Source organism: Oncorhynchus clarkii, chromosome 6 (genome assembly GCF_045791955.1).
Source record: "Oncorhynchus clarkii lewisi isolate Uvic-CL-2024 chromosome 6, UVic_Ocla_1.0, whole genome shotgun sequence".
Lineage (NCBI taxonomy): Eukaryota > Metazoa > Chordata > Actinopteri > Salmoniformes > Salmonidae > Oncorhynchus > Oncorhynchus clarkii.
In genome coordinates this window covers 3430996-3450117 of record NC_092152.1, presented here as the reverse complement: position 1 = coordinate 3450117, position 19122 = coordinate 3430996, and the positions used below count along the sequence as shown (strand labels likewise).

Here is a 19122-nt window from a genome sequence, read left to right as displayed (position 1 = left end):
GTCACGGGCGGTGCAGTTGCCGTACCAGGCGGTATTACAGCCCGACAGGATGCTCTCAATTGTTAATCTCTAAAAGTTTGTGAGGGTTTTAGGTGACAAGCCAAATTTCTTTATTCTCCTGAGGTTGAAGAGGCGCTGTTGCGCCTTCACCACACTGTCTGTGTGGGTGGACCGTTTCAGTTTGTCAGTGATGTTTGTTGGGGGACAACCTGAGGATGAAGATCAGAGAATACAGACTTGGAATAAGCAGAGTTCACAATGAGAACAACACCAGGAAAGCTACCACAGACTGGAATGAAAACAATGAGACCAACACCAGGAAAGCTACCACAGACTGGAATGAAAACAATGAGACCAACACCAGGAAAGCTACCACAGACTGGAATGAAAACAATGAGACCAACACCAGGAAAGCTACCACAGACTGGAATAAAAACAATGAGACCAACACCAGGAAAGCTACCACAGACTGGAATGAAAACAATGAGACCAACACCAGGAAAGCTACCACAGACTGGAATGAAAACAATGAGACCAACACCAGGAAAGCTACCACAGACTGGAATGAAAACAATGAGACCAACACCAGGAAAGCTACCACAGACTGGAATGAAAACAATGAGACCAACACCAGGAAAGCTACCACAGACTGGAATGAAAATAATGAGACCAACACCAGGAAAGCTACCACAGACTGGAATGAAAACAATGAGACCAACACCAGGAAAGCTACCACAGACTGGAATGAAAACAATGAGACCAACACCAGAAAGCTACCACAGACTGGAATGAAAACAATGAGACCAACACCAGGAAAGCTACCACAGACTGGAATGAAAACAATGAGACCAACACCAGGAAAGCTACCACAGACTGGAATGAAAACAATGGGACCAACACCAGGAAAGCTACCACAGACTGGAATGAAAACAATGAGACCAACACCAGGAAAGCTACCACAGACTGGAATGAAAACAATGAGACCAACACCAGGAAAGCTACCACAGACTGGAATGAAAACAATGAGACCAACACCAGGAAAGCTACCACAGACTGGAATGAAAACAATGAGACCAACACCAGGAAAGCTACCACAGACTGGAATGAAAACAATGAGACCAACACCAGGAAAGCTACCACAGACTGGAATGAAAACAATGAGACCAACACCAGGAAAGCTACCACAGACTGGAATAAAAACAATGAGACCAACACCAGGAAAGCTACCACAGACTGGAATGAAAACAATGAGACCAACACCAGGAAAGCTACCACAGACTGGAATGAAAACAATGAGACCAACACCAGGAAAGCTACCACAGACTGGAATGAAAACAATGAGAAAAACACCAGGAAAGCTACCACAGACTGGAATAAAAACAATGAGACCAACACCAGGAAAGCTACCACAGACTGGAATGAAAACAATGAGACCAACACCAGGAAAGCTACCACAGACTGGAATGAAAACAATGAGACCAACACCAGGAAAGCTACCACAGACTGGAATGAAAACAATGAGACCAACACCAGGAAAGCTACCACAGACTGGAATGAAAACAATGAGACCAACACCAGGAAAGCTACCACAGACTGGAATGAAAACAATGAGACCAACACCAGGAAAGCTACCACAGACTGGAATGAAAACAATGAGACCAACACCAGGAAAGCTACCACAGACTGGAATGAAAATAATGAGACCAACACCAGGAAAGCTACCACAGACTGGAATGAAAACAATGAGACCAACACCAGGAAAGCTACCACAGACTGGAATGAAAACAATGAGACCAACACCAGGAAAGCTACCACAGACTGGAATGAAAACAATGAGACCAACACCAGGAAAGCTACCACAGACTGGAATAAAAACAATGGGACCAACACCAGGAAAGCTACCACAGACTGGAATGAAAACAATGAGACCAACACCAGGAAAGCTACCACAGACTGGAATGAAAACAATGAGACCAACACCAGGAAAGCTACCACAGACTGGAATGAAAACAATGAGACCAACACCAGGAAAGCTACCACAGACTGGAATTAAAACAATGAGACCAACACCAGGAAAGCTACCACAGACTGGAATGAAAACAATGAGACCAACACCAGGAAAGCTACCACAGACTGGAATGAAAACAATGAGACCAACACCAGGAAAGCTACCACAGACTGGAATGAAAACAATGAGACCAACACCAGGAAAGCTACCACAGACTGGAATGAAAACAATGAGACCAACACCAGGAAAGCTACCACAGACTGGAATGAAAACAATGAGACCAACACCAGGAAAGCTACCACAGACTGGAATAAAAACAATGGGACCAACACCAGGAAAGCTACCACAGACTGGAATGAAAACAATGAGACCAACACCAGGAAAGCTACCACAGACTGGAATGAAAACAATGAGACCAACACCAGGAAAGCTACCACAGACTGGAATGAAAACAATGAGACCAACACCAGGAAAGCTACCACAGACTGGAATGAAAACAATGAGACCAACACCAGGAAAGCTACCACAGACTGGAATGAAAACAATGAGACCAACACCAGGAAAGATACCACAGACTGGAATAAAAACAATGAGACCAACACCAGGAAAGCTACCACAGACTGGAATGAAAACAATGCGACCAACACCAGGTGAACTGTAACAGAATGGAATAAAACGGATATGGGCCAACACCAGGTGAACTGTAACAGTCTGGAATAAAACAGATAGGGGCCAACACCAGCTGAACTGTAACAGTCTGGAATAAAACAGATATGGGCCAGAGACTCTAGCTAGTGGGTCACTAACACGATATCATTCAATGAGATTCATGCCCCTCTAGTGAGATTGTCCACCTGTGATTCAGAGTAAATATTTCACATATATCAAAAAGGAAGATTGACAATGTTGAATTAACACATTCAGTGTGTCCAGCCCAAACCAGGACATGACCACAATAACATGGCTGTGCATATATAGTCATTCACATAACATAAAGGTTTACAGATAATATATTACTTAAATTATATTTTGTTATAGGCATTGCTAGTTTATAAAGATATATTCAGGTGTGTATTATAAATGTTTCTCTATGTTAAGTTTATGGCATTCATACTGTATGCATGGTTGGTTCTCTTCTTATGTACATCGTGAATGTGTATGCTGTTACTGCACATTAACTTTAACAAAGGGGTGTGTAGAATGTGTTCCCTTGAACAATACACTGCTGCCCAGCTGTCTTTTATGACATCAGCTGTGACATCAGACCTGATGCTGGTTCTGTTGTAGGTGTTGTTTCCTTTTTACAGGCCGTTAGGTAATGAAGTCATTTGAAGCCACCCTCTCCGTCCTATAGATATGCTTATTGGGGAGCAGGTCTTGTGTGTGTGTGTGTGTGTGTGTGTGTGTGTGTGTGTGTGTGTGTGTGTGTGTGTGTGTGTGTGTGTGTGTGTGTGCGTGCGTGCGTGTGTGCGTGCGTGCGTGCGTGCGTGTGTGTGCGTGTGTGTGTGTGTGCATCATGCGTGCTTGCGTTTGAAGACCCCCTGTTTCCTATAGATATGTAAAATAGCATCAGAAACTCTTAGAAACAGAGGAAGACGTGGAGAAACCCAGCGTAACAATTCTACTCATCAGATGGAACGGCTTGTAATTAGTCATTTAAAGGCCACTCTGTGGCAGGTAAGCTGATGATGATTGCACTATGTAGCAGGGAGAGACAGGGAAAATACGACCTGAAGTCTGTCTTCAATTTAGAGAAGTGGTGTGTGGTTGTGGAACGCTTGTTGGACAGTACTTCCACAATTGGGAACAAGAAAACTACTGGAATTTGACAGCTGGGATCGTAAGACAAAGAAACATTCTATCGAGTTTTATTTTCATTAGAAAAGTGTTCTGAGAATATCACCGGGTTGTGATATCAGATATCATTTATGAAGTTCAGCTTTATCCAATAATTGTATGTAATTGTATAATTTTTCATATTTTCCCCATTGAAATGTTATTAAATCAGACATGGAAGTTTTAAACCACAGAATTTTCATCGTGGATTTAGCTCCAGGAACCATAGAATGTTCATGTACAGTATTTAGCTCCAGGAACCACAGAATGTTCATCAGGTATTTAGCTCCAGGAACCATAGAATGTTCATCAGGTATTTAGCTACAGGAACCATAGAATGTTCATGTACAGTATTTAGCTCCAGGAACCATAGAATGTTCATGTACAGTTTTTAGCTCCAGGAACCACAGAATGTTCATCAGGTATTTAGCTCCAGGAACCACAGAATGTTCATCAGGTATTTAGCTCCAGGAACCATAGAATGTTCATCAGGTATTTAGCTCCAGGAACCACAGAATGTTCATCAGGTATTTAGCTCCAGGAACCACAGAATGTTCATCAGGTATTTAGCTCCAGGAACCATAGAATGTTCATCAGGTATTTAGCTCCAGGAACCACAGAATGTTCATCAGGTATTTAGCTCCAGGAACCACAGAATGTTCATCAGGTATTTAGCTACAGGAACCATAGAATCTTCATCAGGTATTTAGCTCCAGGAACCATAGAATGTTTATTATGTATTTAGCTCCAGGAACCACATAATGTTAATTTACAGTATTTAGCTCCAGGAACCATAAAATGTTCATCATGTATTTAGCTCCAGGAACCATAGAATGTTCATCAGGTATTTAGCTCCAGGAACCATAGAATGTTCATGTACAGTATTTAGCTCCAGGAACCATAGAATGTTCATTATGTATTTAGCTCCAGGAACCATAGAATGTTCATCATGTATTTAGCTCCAGGAACCATAGAATGTTCATCAGGAATTTAGCTCCAGGAACCATAGAATGTTCATCAGGTCTTTAGCTCCAGGAACCATAGAATGTTTGTAATGTATTTATCTCCAGGAACCATAGAATGTAGCTCCACTCAACCCCTCCCACTTATCTCTGATCACCATCCAGTCCCATCCTTCAGCTCCCCTAAACCCCTCCCATTTATCTCTGATTACCATCCAGTCCCATCCTTCAGCTCCCCTAAACCCCTCCCACTTATCTCTGATCACCATCCAGTCCCATCCTTCAGCTCCCCTAAACCCCTCCCACTTATCTCTGATTACCATCCAGTCCCATCCATCAGCTCCCCTAAACCCCTCCCACTTATCTCTGATCACCATCCAGTCCCATCCTTCAGCTCCCCTAAACCCCTCCCATTTATCTCTGAACACCATCCAGTCCCATCCATCAGCTCCCCTAAACCCCTCCCACTTATCTCTGAACACCATCCAGTCCCATCCATCAGCTCCCCTAAACCCCTCCCACTTATCTCTGATCACCATCCAGTCCCATCCTTCAGCTCCCCTAAACCCCTCCCATTTATCTCTGAACACCATCCAGTCCCATCCATCAGCTCCCCTAAACCCCTCCCACTTATCTCTGAACACCATCCAGTCCCATCCATCAGCTCCCCTAAACCCCTCCCATTTATCTCTGAACACCATCCAGTCCCATCCATCAGCTCCCCTAAACCCCTCCCACTTATCTCTGAACACCATCCAGTCCCATCCATCAGCTCCCCTAAACCCCTCCCATTTATCTCTGAACACCATCCCAGTTTGGATTTCAATTTGCCAAATATTTTTAAACTGTTCTGTGATGTTTCACAAAAGTTCCTAACCTTTCCTACCCAATCTACATATTGTACATTTAAAGATAAAACATTTTTGCTAAGAGTATTACTATATTTTTGATTGATTGATTGACTGTGACTTTTTAAATCACCCAGCAGTGCTATTTGCAGAGTTAGTTTCAGGTAAATGTTTCAATTCTTCAGCCATTCCAGAACCTGTGACCAAAAACAACCTCCATATGGACAGTGCCAAAACAAATGATCTAATGTCTCTTCGCAGCAAAATCTGCAGAGTTGGGAAGATTGTATCCCCATATAGATAACATTCTATTGTTTGCAATCATTTTGTAATAGTAATTTAAGTTGAAAAACTCTGCCGCTAGAAATGTATTCATTTGCAGGCAGTGTTTTACTTGGAGTGAAATAGGTTCTGGTACACATTCTGGGTGCTGGTACTGTTTATATTTAGATGCAGGAGCTCCACAATACTTTTGAGCTAATATTCCATAAAAGAAACAGCAGCTTAATTAAAAGCAGTACAGCATTTGATGTGCTGGAACTCTGCTCCTGCCCAATTCAAGCTGTGTTTGCTGGTCGAAATGTTGTCAACATTCACTGAAGTATCTCGCAAGTTTACTAGATAAGCTACAGTAGTTGCCTTGGTAACCAAACAAGCATACCCGCTAGTTTAGCAAACCTACCCATGGCTTGCTATTTTGAAAATCGAATTCGATTCGATGCCAATAATGTTTTCAATTTGACTTTTGCTTTCAAAAGTAGCTCAACGAACTATAGCCATTGAAATCGAACATGCGTCATAGGAAAATAATGCAGGCTCTAGAATTCCCTTCAATTCAATCAGAAACCGTTATTCAACAATGCCATGGTATAATTACACAATAAGGCCCGAGGGGGTTTGTGGTGATATGCCCATTATACCATGGCTAAGGGCTGTATCCAGGCACTCCGCGTTGCGCCGTACATAAGAACAGCCCTTAGCCGAGGTATATTGGTCATATATCACACCCCCTCGGACCCTATTGCTTAAATACTGTATGCAAAGAAAAAAAACTGCTCAGAGAAATATATATATATTTTTTTTCAATTAATAATTATTATTATTTTTTTTAAAGATAGGGGTCAAATGGCTCCTCTGTTTTTTATAAACGCTCCAGTGTGGATCAACGCTAAGCCTTTCTCAAAATTGTTTTATGAGAACATAATAGGATGCTAACAGCAGCCATGTGTGGATCGACGCTAAGCCTTTCTCAAAAGTGTTTTATGAGAACATAATAGGATGCTCCAGCAGCCATGTGTGGATCGACGCTAAGCCTTTCTCAAAAGTGTTTTATGAGAACATAATAGGATGCTCCAGCAGCCATGTGTGGATCGACGCTAAGCCTTTCTCAAAAGTGTTTTATGAGAACATAATAGGATGCTCCAGCAGCCATGTGTGGATCGACGCTAAGCCTTTCTCAAAAGTGTTTTATGAGAACATAATAGGATGGATCTTCGACCACCACCATATTTTACAGTTCTGCATGTGCATAGTTCATTTCAAAGGCCAAACCCCACCACTGGTGTGCCTGGCCAAATTATATTTTCACATCATCCACCTAATGTGAAAACCCCCCGGGAGTTTGCTAAACGGCATTGGAGCTTGGATTGGAACCACTGCTATGGTCATATGAGCTTAAAATAGAGCTCTTTAGCCACGCACGCCTGCAGTGGGATTTGGCCTTCGAAAGAACAAGCAATGCGCTTGGAAATACTTCATCCATCCTGTAAAAATATAGTGGTGGATCTTTGATGGTATCGGGCTGTTTTGCTTCCACTGGTCCTGGGGCCTTTGTTAACGTCAACGGCATCATAGACTTTACCCAGTTCCAAGACATTTTAACCAAAACCTCTTGCCTCTGCCCCCCCCCCCCCCCCCCCCCCCCCCCCCCCCACAAAAAATTTACTAATTTACCACAAAATCAACCTTTTGCAAATGCCATTGGCCATCCATACTTGAACTCCATTGAAACAACGTGGCTTGAAATGAAGAGGGCCACGAGGGAACGATATCAGGCATCTGGAAAGATTCTGTACAGAGGAATGGTCTAAGATCCCTCCCAATGTGTTCGTCAGTCTCATAAAACATTTTACAATACGGCTCAGTGTTGTTACCCTGGCAAGGGGAGGGTTAGGGTTTTATTGAAAACAGGGATGTCAATAATAAAAAAATAAAAAAAAGTTTGTTATTGCTTGTTGAACCAAATCTCTTTCTCTGAGCAACTGTATCAGTATTACATAATATCTTCTAAAACAACATTTCAGTATTTGTATACATTATTTGGACCAGTCATTCCAGATCCCACTGTACATTGGTATGAAGGGCATCAGGTGGCCTTGAGCTTAGAGTGTTGGGCCAGTAATCAAACCAATTTATTTTTTTTACCCTTCAGCAATGCACTTAACCCTAATTGCTCCAGTACAATGGGGACCCCACTCCCTGTGGGTGTCTCAGGGAGAGTTTGGATATGCAAAAAATAAACACATTTCCCATTACACTGTGTGTAACAGGACAAATATAAACACCCCCCAAAAAGTACAATTATTAGTATGCAAATAATATGGAAAAAAAATGTAATGTTTTATTCCTATGGAGTGTCTTAACTAACATTTTAAATTCCCATGGAAAATTCCAATCAAGCGACCGGATTATCAGAATAAAGAAATATTTTTCGATTAAATCCCGCGATTAATTTCCAACTGTAATTATAACAAAGATAGTGGGATTGTGATGCCAATTTTTGATTTGCCTGTAGGAGAAAGAGAAAGTCAGCGCTTCTGTCATTGAGACGGTTAATCGTGACAGATTTCTGTTTTTATTTGTTCTCCTGTATCACAACTCTCACCACAGTATTTCTCACCACAGTATTTCTCACCACAGTATTTCTCACCACAGTATTTCTCACCACAGTATTTCTCACCACAGTATTTCTGACCACAGTATTTCTCACCACAGTATTTCTCACCACAGTATTTCTCACCACAGTATTTCTCACCACAGTATTTCTCACCACAGTATTTCTTACCACAGTATTTCTCACCACAGTATTTCTCACCACAGTATTTCTCACCACAGTATTTCTCACCACAGTATTTCTCACCACAGTATTTCTCACCACAGTATTTCTGATTTTAATTTAACTGTGAATGTGCTTTTGATGATATGGAGCTGTAGGAATTCAGGTACTTAATTTTTCTCACGTAAACAATCAACCAATTCAGAAATGCACAGTGTTATAATGATGTGGAAATAGTTGAAATTACGCAAGTGGGCATAAATAAACATTAAATAAAAGCTTCATTTACAATAGCATTTGAACATATTATTTAAATGTCCAATTTGATATAGATCATACAGGTGACTAGGAGATGTGACTATAACTTATTTATTCATGTATTGTTGTGGGTTAAACTCTCCCTTTATGGTTGTGAATTTCCTCTAACACAGAGTGCTTCATTAAGAGACAAGTAAGCCGAGTAAACACACATTTCAGTATTGTCACCAAAGTAAGCCCCTGACAAGAGGCGAGAAACAGCCAACTTAAAATGACATCACTTTCCTCTCGTGTTGTCACTTCCAACATTTATAGTACGACAACAATAAGAATTATCCAGTCAAAACAGCCTAATCCCATCAAATCCTTTTCAATCTTCAAGATCAGGAATTCCGCCCGGAATAAGTCAGTGGGGGGGGGATAAAATATACATCTGCCACTAGGGACTGGGGCGGGGGGGGGGGTGAGGATGGAGAAAGGGACAGCTATTTTAAACAAGGGTCATATGGTGAGGACGCATGTCATTCTGAGAGGAACAATGAGCCTAACAGGCCCCCCTAGTGACCCATATCCAGACCACGGTCATGTGACACTGGAAAGAGGGAATTACGCTCCACCTCTTATTTCCCCTTTCAATTTATCTCACTCCTTTATCTTTCTCTAACTCTCTCCCTCTCTTTCTCTTTCTTTCTCTCTTTCTCAATTTCAATCGGGGCTTTATTGGCATGAGAAACATATGTTTACATTGCCAAAGCAAGTGAAATAAACAATACAAAAAAAAATAACAGTACATTTTAAACTCTCAAGTTCCTGAAAGAAAAATACATACAAAAAATACATACATTTAAAATGTCACATTACGTCTATGTACAGTCTCTCTCTCTCTCTCTCTCTCTCTCTCTCTCTCTCTCTCTCTCTCTCTCTCTCTCCTCCTCTCTCCCTTTCTCCCTCCTCTCTCTCTCTCTCTCTCTCTCTCTCTCTCTCTCACTCTCTCAATCTCTCTCTCACTCTCTCTCTCTCTCTCTCTCTCTCTCTCTCTCTCACTCTCTCAATCTCTCACACTCTCTCTCTCTCTCTCACTCTCTCTCTCTCTCTCACTCTCTCTCTCTCTCTCTCTCTCTCTCTCTCACACACTCTCTCTCTCTCTCTCTCTCTCTCTCTCTCTCTCACACACTCTCTCTCTCTCTCTCTCTCTCTCTCTCTCTCTCTCTCTCTCTCTCTCTCTCTCTCTCTCTCTCTCTCTCTCTCTCTCTCTCTCTCTCTCTCTCTCTCTCAATCTCTCAATCTCTCAATCTCTCTCTCTCTCTCTCTCTCTCTCTCTCACTCTCTCTCTCACTCTCTCTCTCTCTCTCTCTCTCTCTCTCTCTCTCTCTCTCTCTCTCTCTCTCTCTCTCTCTCTCTCTCTCTCTCTCTCTCTCTCTCTACTCTACCCCTTCTCTCTCCACCCTTTCCCCTCCCTGCCCTGTCTCAGCAGTGTATTGTTAGCTCCCAGTCGGGTGCTAGCCTGACTTTGTGACCTCCTCCATGGAGGTAGAGTCCTTATTAGCATCACTAAGCCTCCGTCCCAAATGGCACCCTATACCCTGTATAGTGCATTACTTTTGACAGGAGCCCCATTGGCTGTGGTCAAAATTAGTGCACTATATAGAGAATAGGCTTCCGTTTGGGACGCAGCCATAACCCTTCAGGGGTCCATGTCCCAGGGAGAGGGCCCTGCCGACCCCTGTAATGCTCAGCAGATGGACACACTTTAATCAGATTGGATCAAGGAGTCTCTGAGGGGAAATTGTTGCATTTTGTCAGCCTGCTGGCCAAGTCTCTAATCTCTATCCCACCGTTCACTGACTGAGGCATAAAGTGACGAAAGGAAGAACCGGTCCCCACGACAACACCGGTCCACACGACAACACCGGTCCCCACGACAACACCGGTCCCCACGACAGCTTTGCAAGTCTGTTGTAAAAAAATATATATATTGTATGTGCTGTTGCCTCCTCAAGCCTAGGACTCTGAAATCAGTTTGATAATACTTGAGACAGATGAAATTACACATTGACAGGCCTTTAAATGACAGGCCTTTAAATGACAGGCCTTTAAATGACAGGCCTTTAAATGACAGGCCTTTAAATGACAGGCCTTTATATGACAGGCCTTTATATGACAGGCCTTTAAATGACATGCCTTTAAATGACAGGCCTTTATATCTGAATATGGATAGGATGGAGTAGATTGACGAGGTTCAGAGTAAAGTAGAGTTGTTTGTCATGTAGTTTCAACTTCACCGTTTCTCTAATTCACTTTATACTGTAGGGTTATTAACATGGCGTATGTGTCATAAAATATATAATTTCCTCACGACAAGCAAATACATTGTACCGGGCCAGCTACATTTCCTGTTTGTAAGCAAACCACAATATCCAGAATTCATAAAGATTCCAGGAAGTGGAGGACCATGCCGTGGAGGTTGTATCCTGTCTGTGTTTGTAGCTAGCACTTTCAGCCAGAGGGTTTCGAAACGGAACTGAAGCCTCGACCGATGGGGTTGCCATGACGTCACATGGTAAAAGTGGCGCTAGTCCATCCATTTTTCCCCTTTCTCCTCAAAGAGGAAAGCTGAGGTAAGTTAACTAACGTTACCTAGCTAAATAGCTAACTATATTTTTTTGATCTAAACCAAAATCTAGCTAGCGTTCATAATACACCTTCTAGACATTCCCGAAGCATATCAGTGTAATTAGCCAGCTGCTTATCTGGCGATGTGATTTGTATCTTTGCAAGCTAACATTTAGCTTTATAAGTAAGCTAAAGGGTAGCTGGCGGAACCTAACTAACTACCACAGAGTCTAACATGACTATATTTTCTATTTAGTGTCCGATCCCATCAACATCTGCAGAGGCGTCAACATCAAGCTCAGCACCAGGAACTAGCGTGTGCCACCTTCTAAAATTGTACAAAAATCCACTAAATCTTTCCAAATAAATATGTTGGAGGCATAAACAAGGTCCGTGTCTTGTTGACATAGTTGGTGTGTTAACAAATAGGCTACAACTTCTACTGTAGATCTCTCTGTGTTATGGAGCCTTGGTTGATTGTTCATTCAGGTGTGTTAACAAATAGGCTACAACTTCTACTGTAGATCTCTCTGTGTTATGGAGCCTTGGTTGATTGTTCATTCAGGTGTGTTAACAAATAGGCTATAACTTCTACTGTAGATCTCTCTGTGTTATGGAGCCTTGGTTGATTGTTCATTCAAGGTGTGTTAACAAATAGGCTACAACTTCTACTGTAGATCTCTCTGTGTTATGGAGCCTTGGTTGATTGTTCATTCAGGTGTGTTAACAAATAGGCTACAACTTCTACTGTAGATCTCTCTGTGTTATGGAGCCTTGGTTGATTGTTCATTCAAGGCTTGAAGTCTTTATTGGAGAAACAGAGGTATTAGTTAAGGAGGGGATGGTGTGACTGACTGGTGTCTGTTGGGTGGGTATTGTAAGGAGGGGATGGTGTGACTGACTGGTGTCTGTTGGGTGGGTATTGTAAGAAGGGGATGGTGTGACTGACTGGTGTCTGTTGGGTGGGTATTGTAAGGAGGGGATGGTGTGACTGACTGGTGTCTGTTGGGTGGGTATTGTAAGGAGGGGATTGTGTGACTGACTGGTGTCTGTTGGGTGGGTATTGTGAGGAGGGGATGGTGTGACTGACTGGTGTCTGTTGGGTGGGTATTGTGAGGAGGGGATGGTGTGACTGACTGGTGTCTGTTGGGTGGGTATTGTGAGGAGGGGATGCTGTGACTGACTGGTGTCTGTTGGGTGGGTATTGTAAGGAGGGGATGGTGTGACTGACTGTTGTCTGTTGGGTGGGTATTGTGAGGAGTGGATGGTGTGACTGACTGGTGTCTGTTGTGTGGGTATTGTAAGGAGGGGATGGTGTGACTGACTGGTGTCTGTTGGGTGGGTATTGTGAAGGGGGGATGGTGTGACTGACTGGTGTCTGTTGGGTGGGAATTGTGAGGAGGGGATGGTGTGACTGACTGGTGTCTGTTGTGTGGGTATTGTGAGGAGGGGATGGTGTGACTGACTAGTGTCTGTTGAGTGGGTATTGTGAGGAGGGGATGGTGTGACTGACTGGTGTCTGTTGGGTGGGTATTGTGAGGAGGGGATGGTGTGGGTGACTATTGTCTGTTGGGTGGGTATTGTGAGGAGGGGATGGTGTGACTCTGTTGGGTGGGTATTGTGAGGAGGGGATGGTGTGACTGACTAGTGTCTGTTGGGTGGGTATTGTGAGGAGGGGATGGTGTGACTGGTGTCTGTTGGGGTGGTATTGTGAGGGGGGGATGGTGTGACTGACTGGTGTCTGTTGGGTGGGTATTGTGAGGAGGGGATGGTGTGGTCTGACTGGTGTCTGTTGGGTGGGTATTGTGAGGAGGGGATGCTGTGGTCTGACTGGTGTATGTTGGGTGGGTATTGTGAGGAGGGGGATGGTGTGGTCTGACTGGTGTCTGTTGGGGGGGTATTGTGAGCAGGGGATGGTGTGTGTGACTGGTGTCTGTTGGGTGGGTATTGTGAGGAGGGGATGGTGTGGGTGACTGATTGGTGTCTGTTGGGTGGGTATTGTGAGGAGGGGATGGTGTGGTCTGACTGGTGTCTGTTGGGTGGGTATTGTGAGGAGGGGATGCTGTGGTCTGACTGGTGTATGTTGGGTGGGTATTGTGAGGAGGGGGATGGTGTGGTCTGACTGGTGTCTGTTGGGGGGGTATTGTGAGCAGGGGATGGTGTGTGTGACTGGTGTCTGTTGGGTGGGTATTGTGAGGAGGGGATGGTGTGGGTGACTGATTGGTGTCTGTTGGGTGGGTATTAGTAAGGAGGGGAAGGTGTGACTGACTGGTGTCTGTTGGGGGGTTATTGTGAGGAGGGGATGGTGGGGTCTGACTGGTGTCTGATGGGTGGGTATTGTGAGGAGGGGATGGTGTGGGGGACTGGTGTCTGTTGGGTGGGTATTGTGAGGAGGGGATGGTGTGGGTGACTGGTGTTTGTTGGGGGGGGGGGTATTGTGAGGAGGGGATGGTGTGGGTGACTGGTGTCTGTTGGGTGGGTATTGTGAGGAGGGGATGGTGTGGGTGACTGGTGTTTGTTGGGGGTTGTGTATTGTGAGGAGGGGATGGTGTGGGTGACTGGTGTTTGTTGGGGGTTGTGTATTGTGAGGAGGGGATGGTGTGGGTGACTGGTGTTTGTTGGGGGTTGTGTATTGTGAAGAGGGGATGGTGTGGGTGACTGGTGTTTGTTGGGGGGGTATTGTGAGGAGGGGATGGTGTGACTGGTGTCTGTTGGGGGGGTATTGTGAGGAGGGGATGGGGTGACTGGTGTTTGTTGGGGGTTGTGTATTGTGAGGAGGGGATGGTGTGGGTGACTGGTGTTTGTTGGGGGTTGTGTATTGTGAGGAGGGGATGGTGTGGGTGACTGGTGTTTGTTGGGGGTTGTGTATTGTGAGGAGGGGATGGTGTGGGTGACTGGTGTTTGTTGGGGGTTGTGTATTGTGTTATGAAGGTTATTCTGCATGATCTATTCACATGACGAAGATAAAAAATCACCAATACACTAAACTGTCTAGAAGACAAGAGCTCTTCAAACTTTTCCCACCCTTGCAGTCAGTTCATTGGCACGAGGGAGAGGATCTGTTAGTACACCCTCCCAGAGTATTCACTCTGTAATTGGCCGTGTTTGTCTACTCAACAGCACAGATACAAGTCAAGCCCCCCCCCTTCAAACTTGTCACATGTTTAATAACAGCCCATGTCTCAATGCTCGGTTAGTGACTCTTCAGTGGAACAAAACACTTACCAGTCTACTGTACCCATTCTTTACTGATGAACATGGTTTATTGTATGGTTACACATCATGATGATCTGTCTTCATGTTATACACATCATGATGATCAGTCTCCATGTTTTACACATCCTGATGATCAGTCTCCATGTTTTACACACCCTGATGATCAGTCTCCATGTTTTACACACCCTGATGATCAGTCTCCATGTTTTACACATCCTGATGATCAGTCTCCATGTTTTACACACCCTGATGATCAGTCTCCATGTTTTACACATCCTGATGATCAGTCTCCATGTTTTACACATCCTGATGATCAGTCTCCATGTTTTACACACCCTGATGATCAGTCTCCATGTTTTACACATCCTGATGATCAGTCTCCATGTTTTACACATCCTGATGATCAGTCTCCATGTTTTACACATCCTGATGATCAGTCTCCATGTTTTACACATCCTGATGATCAGTCTCCATGTTTTACACATCCTGATGATCAGTCTCCATGTTTTACACATCCTGATGATCAGTCTCCATGTTTTACACATCCTGATGATCAGTCTCCATGTTTTACACATCCTGATGATCAGTCTCCATGTTTTACACATCCTGATGATCAGTCTCCATGTTTTACACATCCTGATGATCAGTCTCCATGTTTTACACATCCTGATGATCAGTCTCCATGTTTTACACATCCTGATGATCAGTCTCCATGTTTTACACATCCTGATGATCAGTCTCCATGTTTTACACATCCTGATGATCAGTCTCCATGTTTTACACATCCTGATGATCAGTCTCCATGTTTTACACATCATGATGATCAGTCTCCATGTTTTACACATCCTGATGATCAGTCTTCATGTTTTACACATCCTCATGATCCGTCTCCATGTTTTACACATCCTGATGATCAGTCTCCATGTTTTACACATCCTGATGATAAGTCTCCATGTTTTTCCAGGAGACTTACAGTACAAACAAATCTTCAGCCAGAGGATGAAGTGGTGGGTGGTGAAGAAAGTATATGAGAGGCTTGTCTACCTGGCTGTGGAGTGCAGAAAGAACCAGACAGTTGTCTTCCTGACTGTAGAGTGCAGAAAGAACCAGACAGTTGTCTTCCTGACTGTAGAGTGCAGAAAGAACCAGACAGTTGTCTTCCTAACTGTAGAGTGCAGAATGAACCAGACAGTTGTCTTCCTGACTGTGGAGTGCAGAAAGAACCAGACACTTGACCACCTGACTGTGTTTCTGTGTATTAGTGTAGAACTGTGTGTATGAGTGTAGGGTTCTGTGTATGAGTGTAGGGTTCTGTGTATGAGTGTAGGGTTCTGTTTATGAGTGTAGGGTTCTGTGTATGAGTGTAGGGATCTGTAAATAAGGGGAGGGTTCTGTGTATTAGTGTAGGGTTCTGTGTATGAGTGCAGGGTTCTGTGTAAAGCAGTGTGTATTAGTGTAGATCTGTGTGTATTAGTGTAAATATGTGTGTATTGGTGTAAAGCTGTGTGTATTGGTGTAGGGTTACGTGTATTAGTGCAGGGTTCCGTGTAAATCTGTGTGTATTAGTGTAAATATGTGTGTATTAGTGTAAATCTGTGTGTATTAGTGAAATCTGTGTGTATTAGTGCAAATCTGTGTGTATTGGTGTAAATCTGTGTGTATTGGTGTAAATCTGTGTGTATTAGTGTACATCTGTGTGTATTAGTGTAAATCTGTGTGTATTAGTGTAAATCTGTGTGTATTAGTGTAAATCTGTGTGTATTTGTGTAAATCTGTGTGTATTGGTGTTAATCTGTGTGTATTGGTGTAGGTTTACGTGTATTAGTGTAAAGCTGTGTGGTCTCTAGGTCTCTATAAACGACAAGGGGTCCCTCTGTCGGGCTCATCAGCAACACACACTACAGGGGTCTCGTTTCTCTGCAAATTGTTTTATTTAAACCATCTAGTGTTCAGTGAAAAAACAACAGATTGACAAATACAGGTAGCCTCGTCAAATAGTTAACATCCAATCACATTAACCGTTACTCATCCAATCACATTAACCGTTACTCATCCAATCACATTAACCGTTACTCATCCAATCACATTAACCGTTACTCATCCAATCACATTAACCGTTACTCATCCAATCACATTAACCGTTACTCATCCAATCACATTAACCGTTACTCATCCAATCACATTAACCGTTACTCATCCAATCACATTAACCGTTACTCATCCAATCACATTAACCGTTACTCATCCAATCACATTAACCGTTACTCATCCAATCACATTAACCGTTACTCATCCAATCACATTAACCGTTACTCATCCAATCACATTAACCGTTACTCATCCAATCACATTAACCGTTACTCATCCAATCACATTAACCGTTATTCTCTTTCGGGAATTCCACTAGCGGTCCGTATGTAGCCAAACGTATTTGCTGCTCATTCTGTTTGCTACAGTTTGCAACTCCACACGGAGACAAAGATCATACTTTTTGGAGAAATGTCCTCAGGTCTGATGAAACGAAAATAGAACTGTTTGGCCATAATGACCATCGTTATGTTTGGAGGAAAAAGGGGGAGGCTTGCAAGCCAAAGAATACCATCCCAATCGTGATGCACGGGGGTGGCAGCATCATGTTGTGGGGGTGCTTTGCTGCAGGAGGGACTGGTGCACTTCACAAAATAGATGGCTTCATGAGGATGGAAAATTATGTGGATATATTGAAGCGACATCTCAAGACATCAGTCAGAAAGTTAAAACCTCTTACTTCTACCCCCTCCTTTTTCGAAAATTCTGTTAAAAATCGCGCAACTTTTCAGCGTCCTGCTACTCATGCCAGGAATATAGTATATGCATATGATTAGTATGTGTGGATAGAAAACACTCTGAAGTTTCTAAAACTGGTTAAATCAAGGCTGTGACTATAACAGATCGTGTGTTTCATTGAAAAACGCAAAAAAACTGCTCTCTGAAAGCTAAAAATAAGTCACTTCCACGAGTTCCACGAGAATTTAATATCGACCTGCCTGCAATTCATACAAATTCCACACGATGTCGCCATTGTCGTCATTTTCAATTGAATTAATTGTTGGAAAATCCATCTATCTGGCATCCATTTTCCCAGTCTTCACCCGGATGTTGTTAATGAAGACATTGGCAGCCATTGATTTGCAAGCGAGGACCTATTGAATACACATCGCCCTGTAATCATTTTGATAGATTATAAACGTTTACTAATACCTAAAGTTGGATTACAAAAGCATTTCGAAGTGTTTTGTGAAAGTTTATCGTCGACTTTTTTAATTTTAAAAGTTTAAAAAACGATGTTTTTTTCTGAATGACACAGCTTCCATACAAAGCTATTTTGGGTATATATGGACCGATTTAAACGAAAAAAAGACCCAATAGTGATGTTTATGGGGCATATAGGAGTGCCAAGAAAGAAGCTCGTCAAAGGTAATGAATGTTTTATATTTTATTTCTGCGTTTTGGGTTGCGCCGGCTACCGCAAAATCTGTTGTTTACATGTCGTGCTGGCATTTTGGGGGGTGCATGCTATCAGATAATAGCTTCTCATGCTTTCGCCGAAAAGCATTTTAAAAATCTGACTTGCTGGCTAGGTTCACAACGAGTGTAGCTTTAATTCAATACCCTGCTTGTGAATTTTGATCAAGGATTGAGTTGTAACGAGTACATTTAGCATTTAGCGTAGCGCATTTGCATTTCCAGGTGCATACTTGAGACGTCTGCGTCTCAAGTATGGTCAAGAAGTTTTAAGGCTTGGTCACAAATGGACAACAACCCAGAGCATACTTCCAAAGTTGTGACAAAATGGCTTAAGGACAACAAAGTCAAGGTATTGGAGTGGCCATCACAAAGCCCTGACCTCAATCCCATAGAAAATGTGTGGGCAGAACTGAAAAAGTGTGTGCGAGCAAGGAGGCCTACAAACCTGACTCAGTTACACCCGCTCTGTCAGGAGGAATGGGCCAAAATTCACCCAACTTATTGTGGGAAGCTTGTGGAAGGCTACCCGAAACGTTTGACACAAGTTAAACAATTTGAATGCAATGTTACCAAATACTAATTGGGTGTATGTAAACTTCTGACCCACTGGGAATGTAATGAAAGAAATAAAAGCTGAAATAAATCATTCTCTCTACTATTTTTCCGACATTTCACATTCTTAAAATAAAGTGGTGATCCTAACTGACCTAAAATAGGGAATTTTTACTAGGATAAAATGTCAGGAATTGTGACAAACTGAGTTTAAATGTAAGGTGGATGTAAACTTCCGACTTCAACTGTACATGCAAGATGGCTAAA

The 19122-nt window shown here is 43.0% G+C and overlaps 1 protein-coding gene across 1 annotated transcript; it reads left to right on the top strand.

The window, feature by feature from the left end:
- The first annotated feature begins 215 nt into the window (after nt 1-215).
- On the top strand, nt 216-2053 carry LOC139411819 (probable serine/threonine-protein kinase clkA). Its single transcript, XM_071158560.1, has 2 exons — nt 216-728; nt 770-2053. The coding sequence occupies exons 1-2, from the start codon at nt 216-218 to the stop codon at nt 2051-2053; spliced, it is 1797 nt and encodes a 598-aa protein (XP_071014661.1).
- Nucleotides 2054-19122: the final 17069 nt, after the last annotated feature.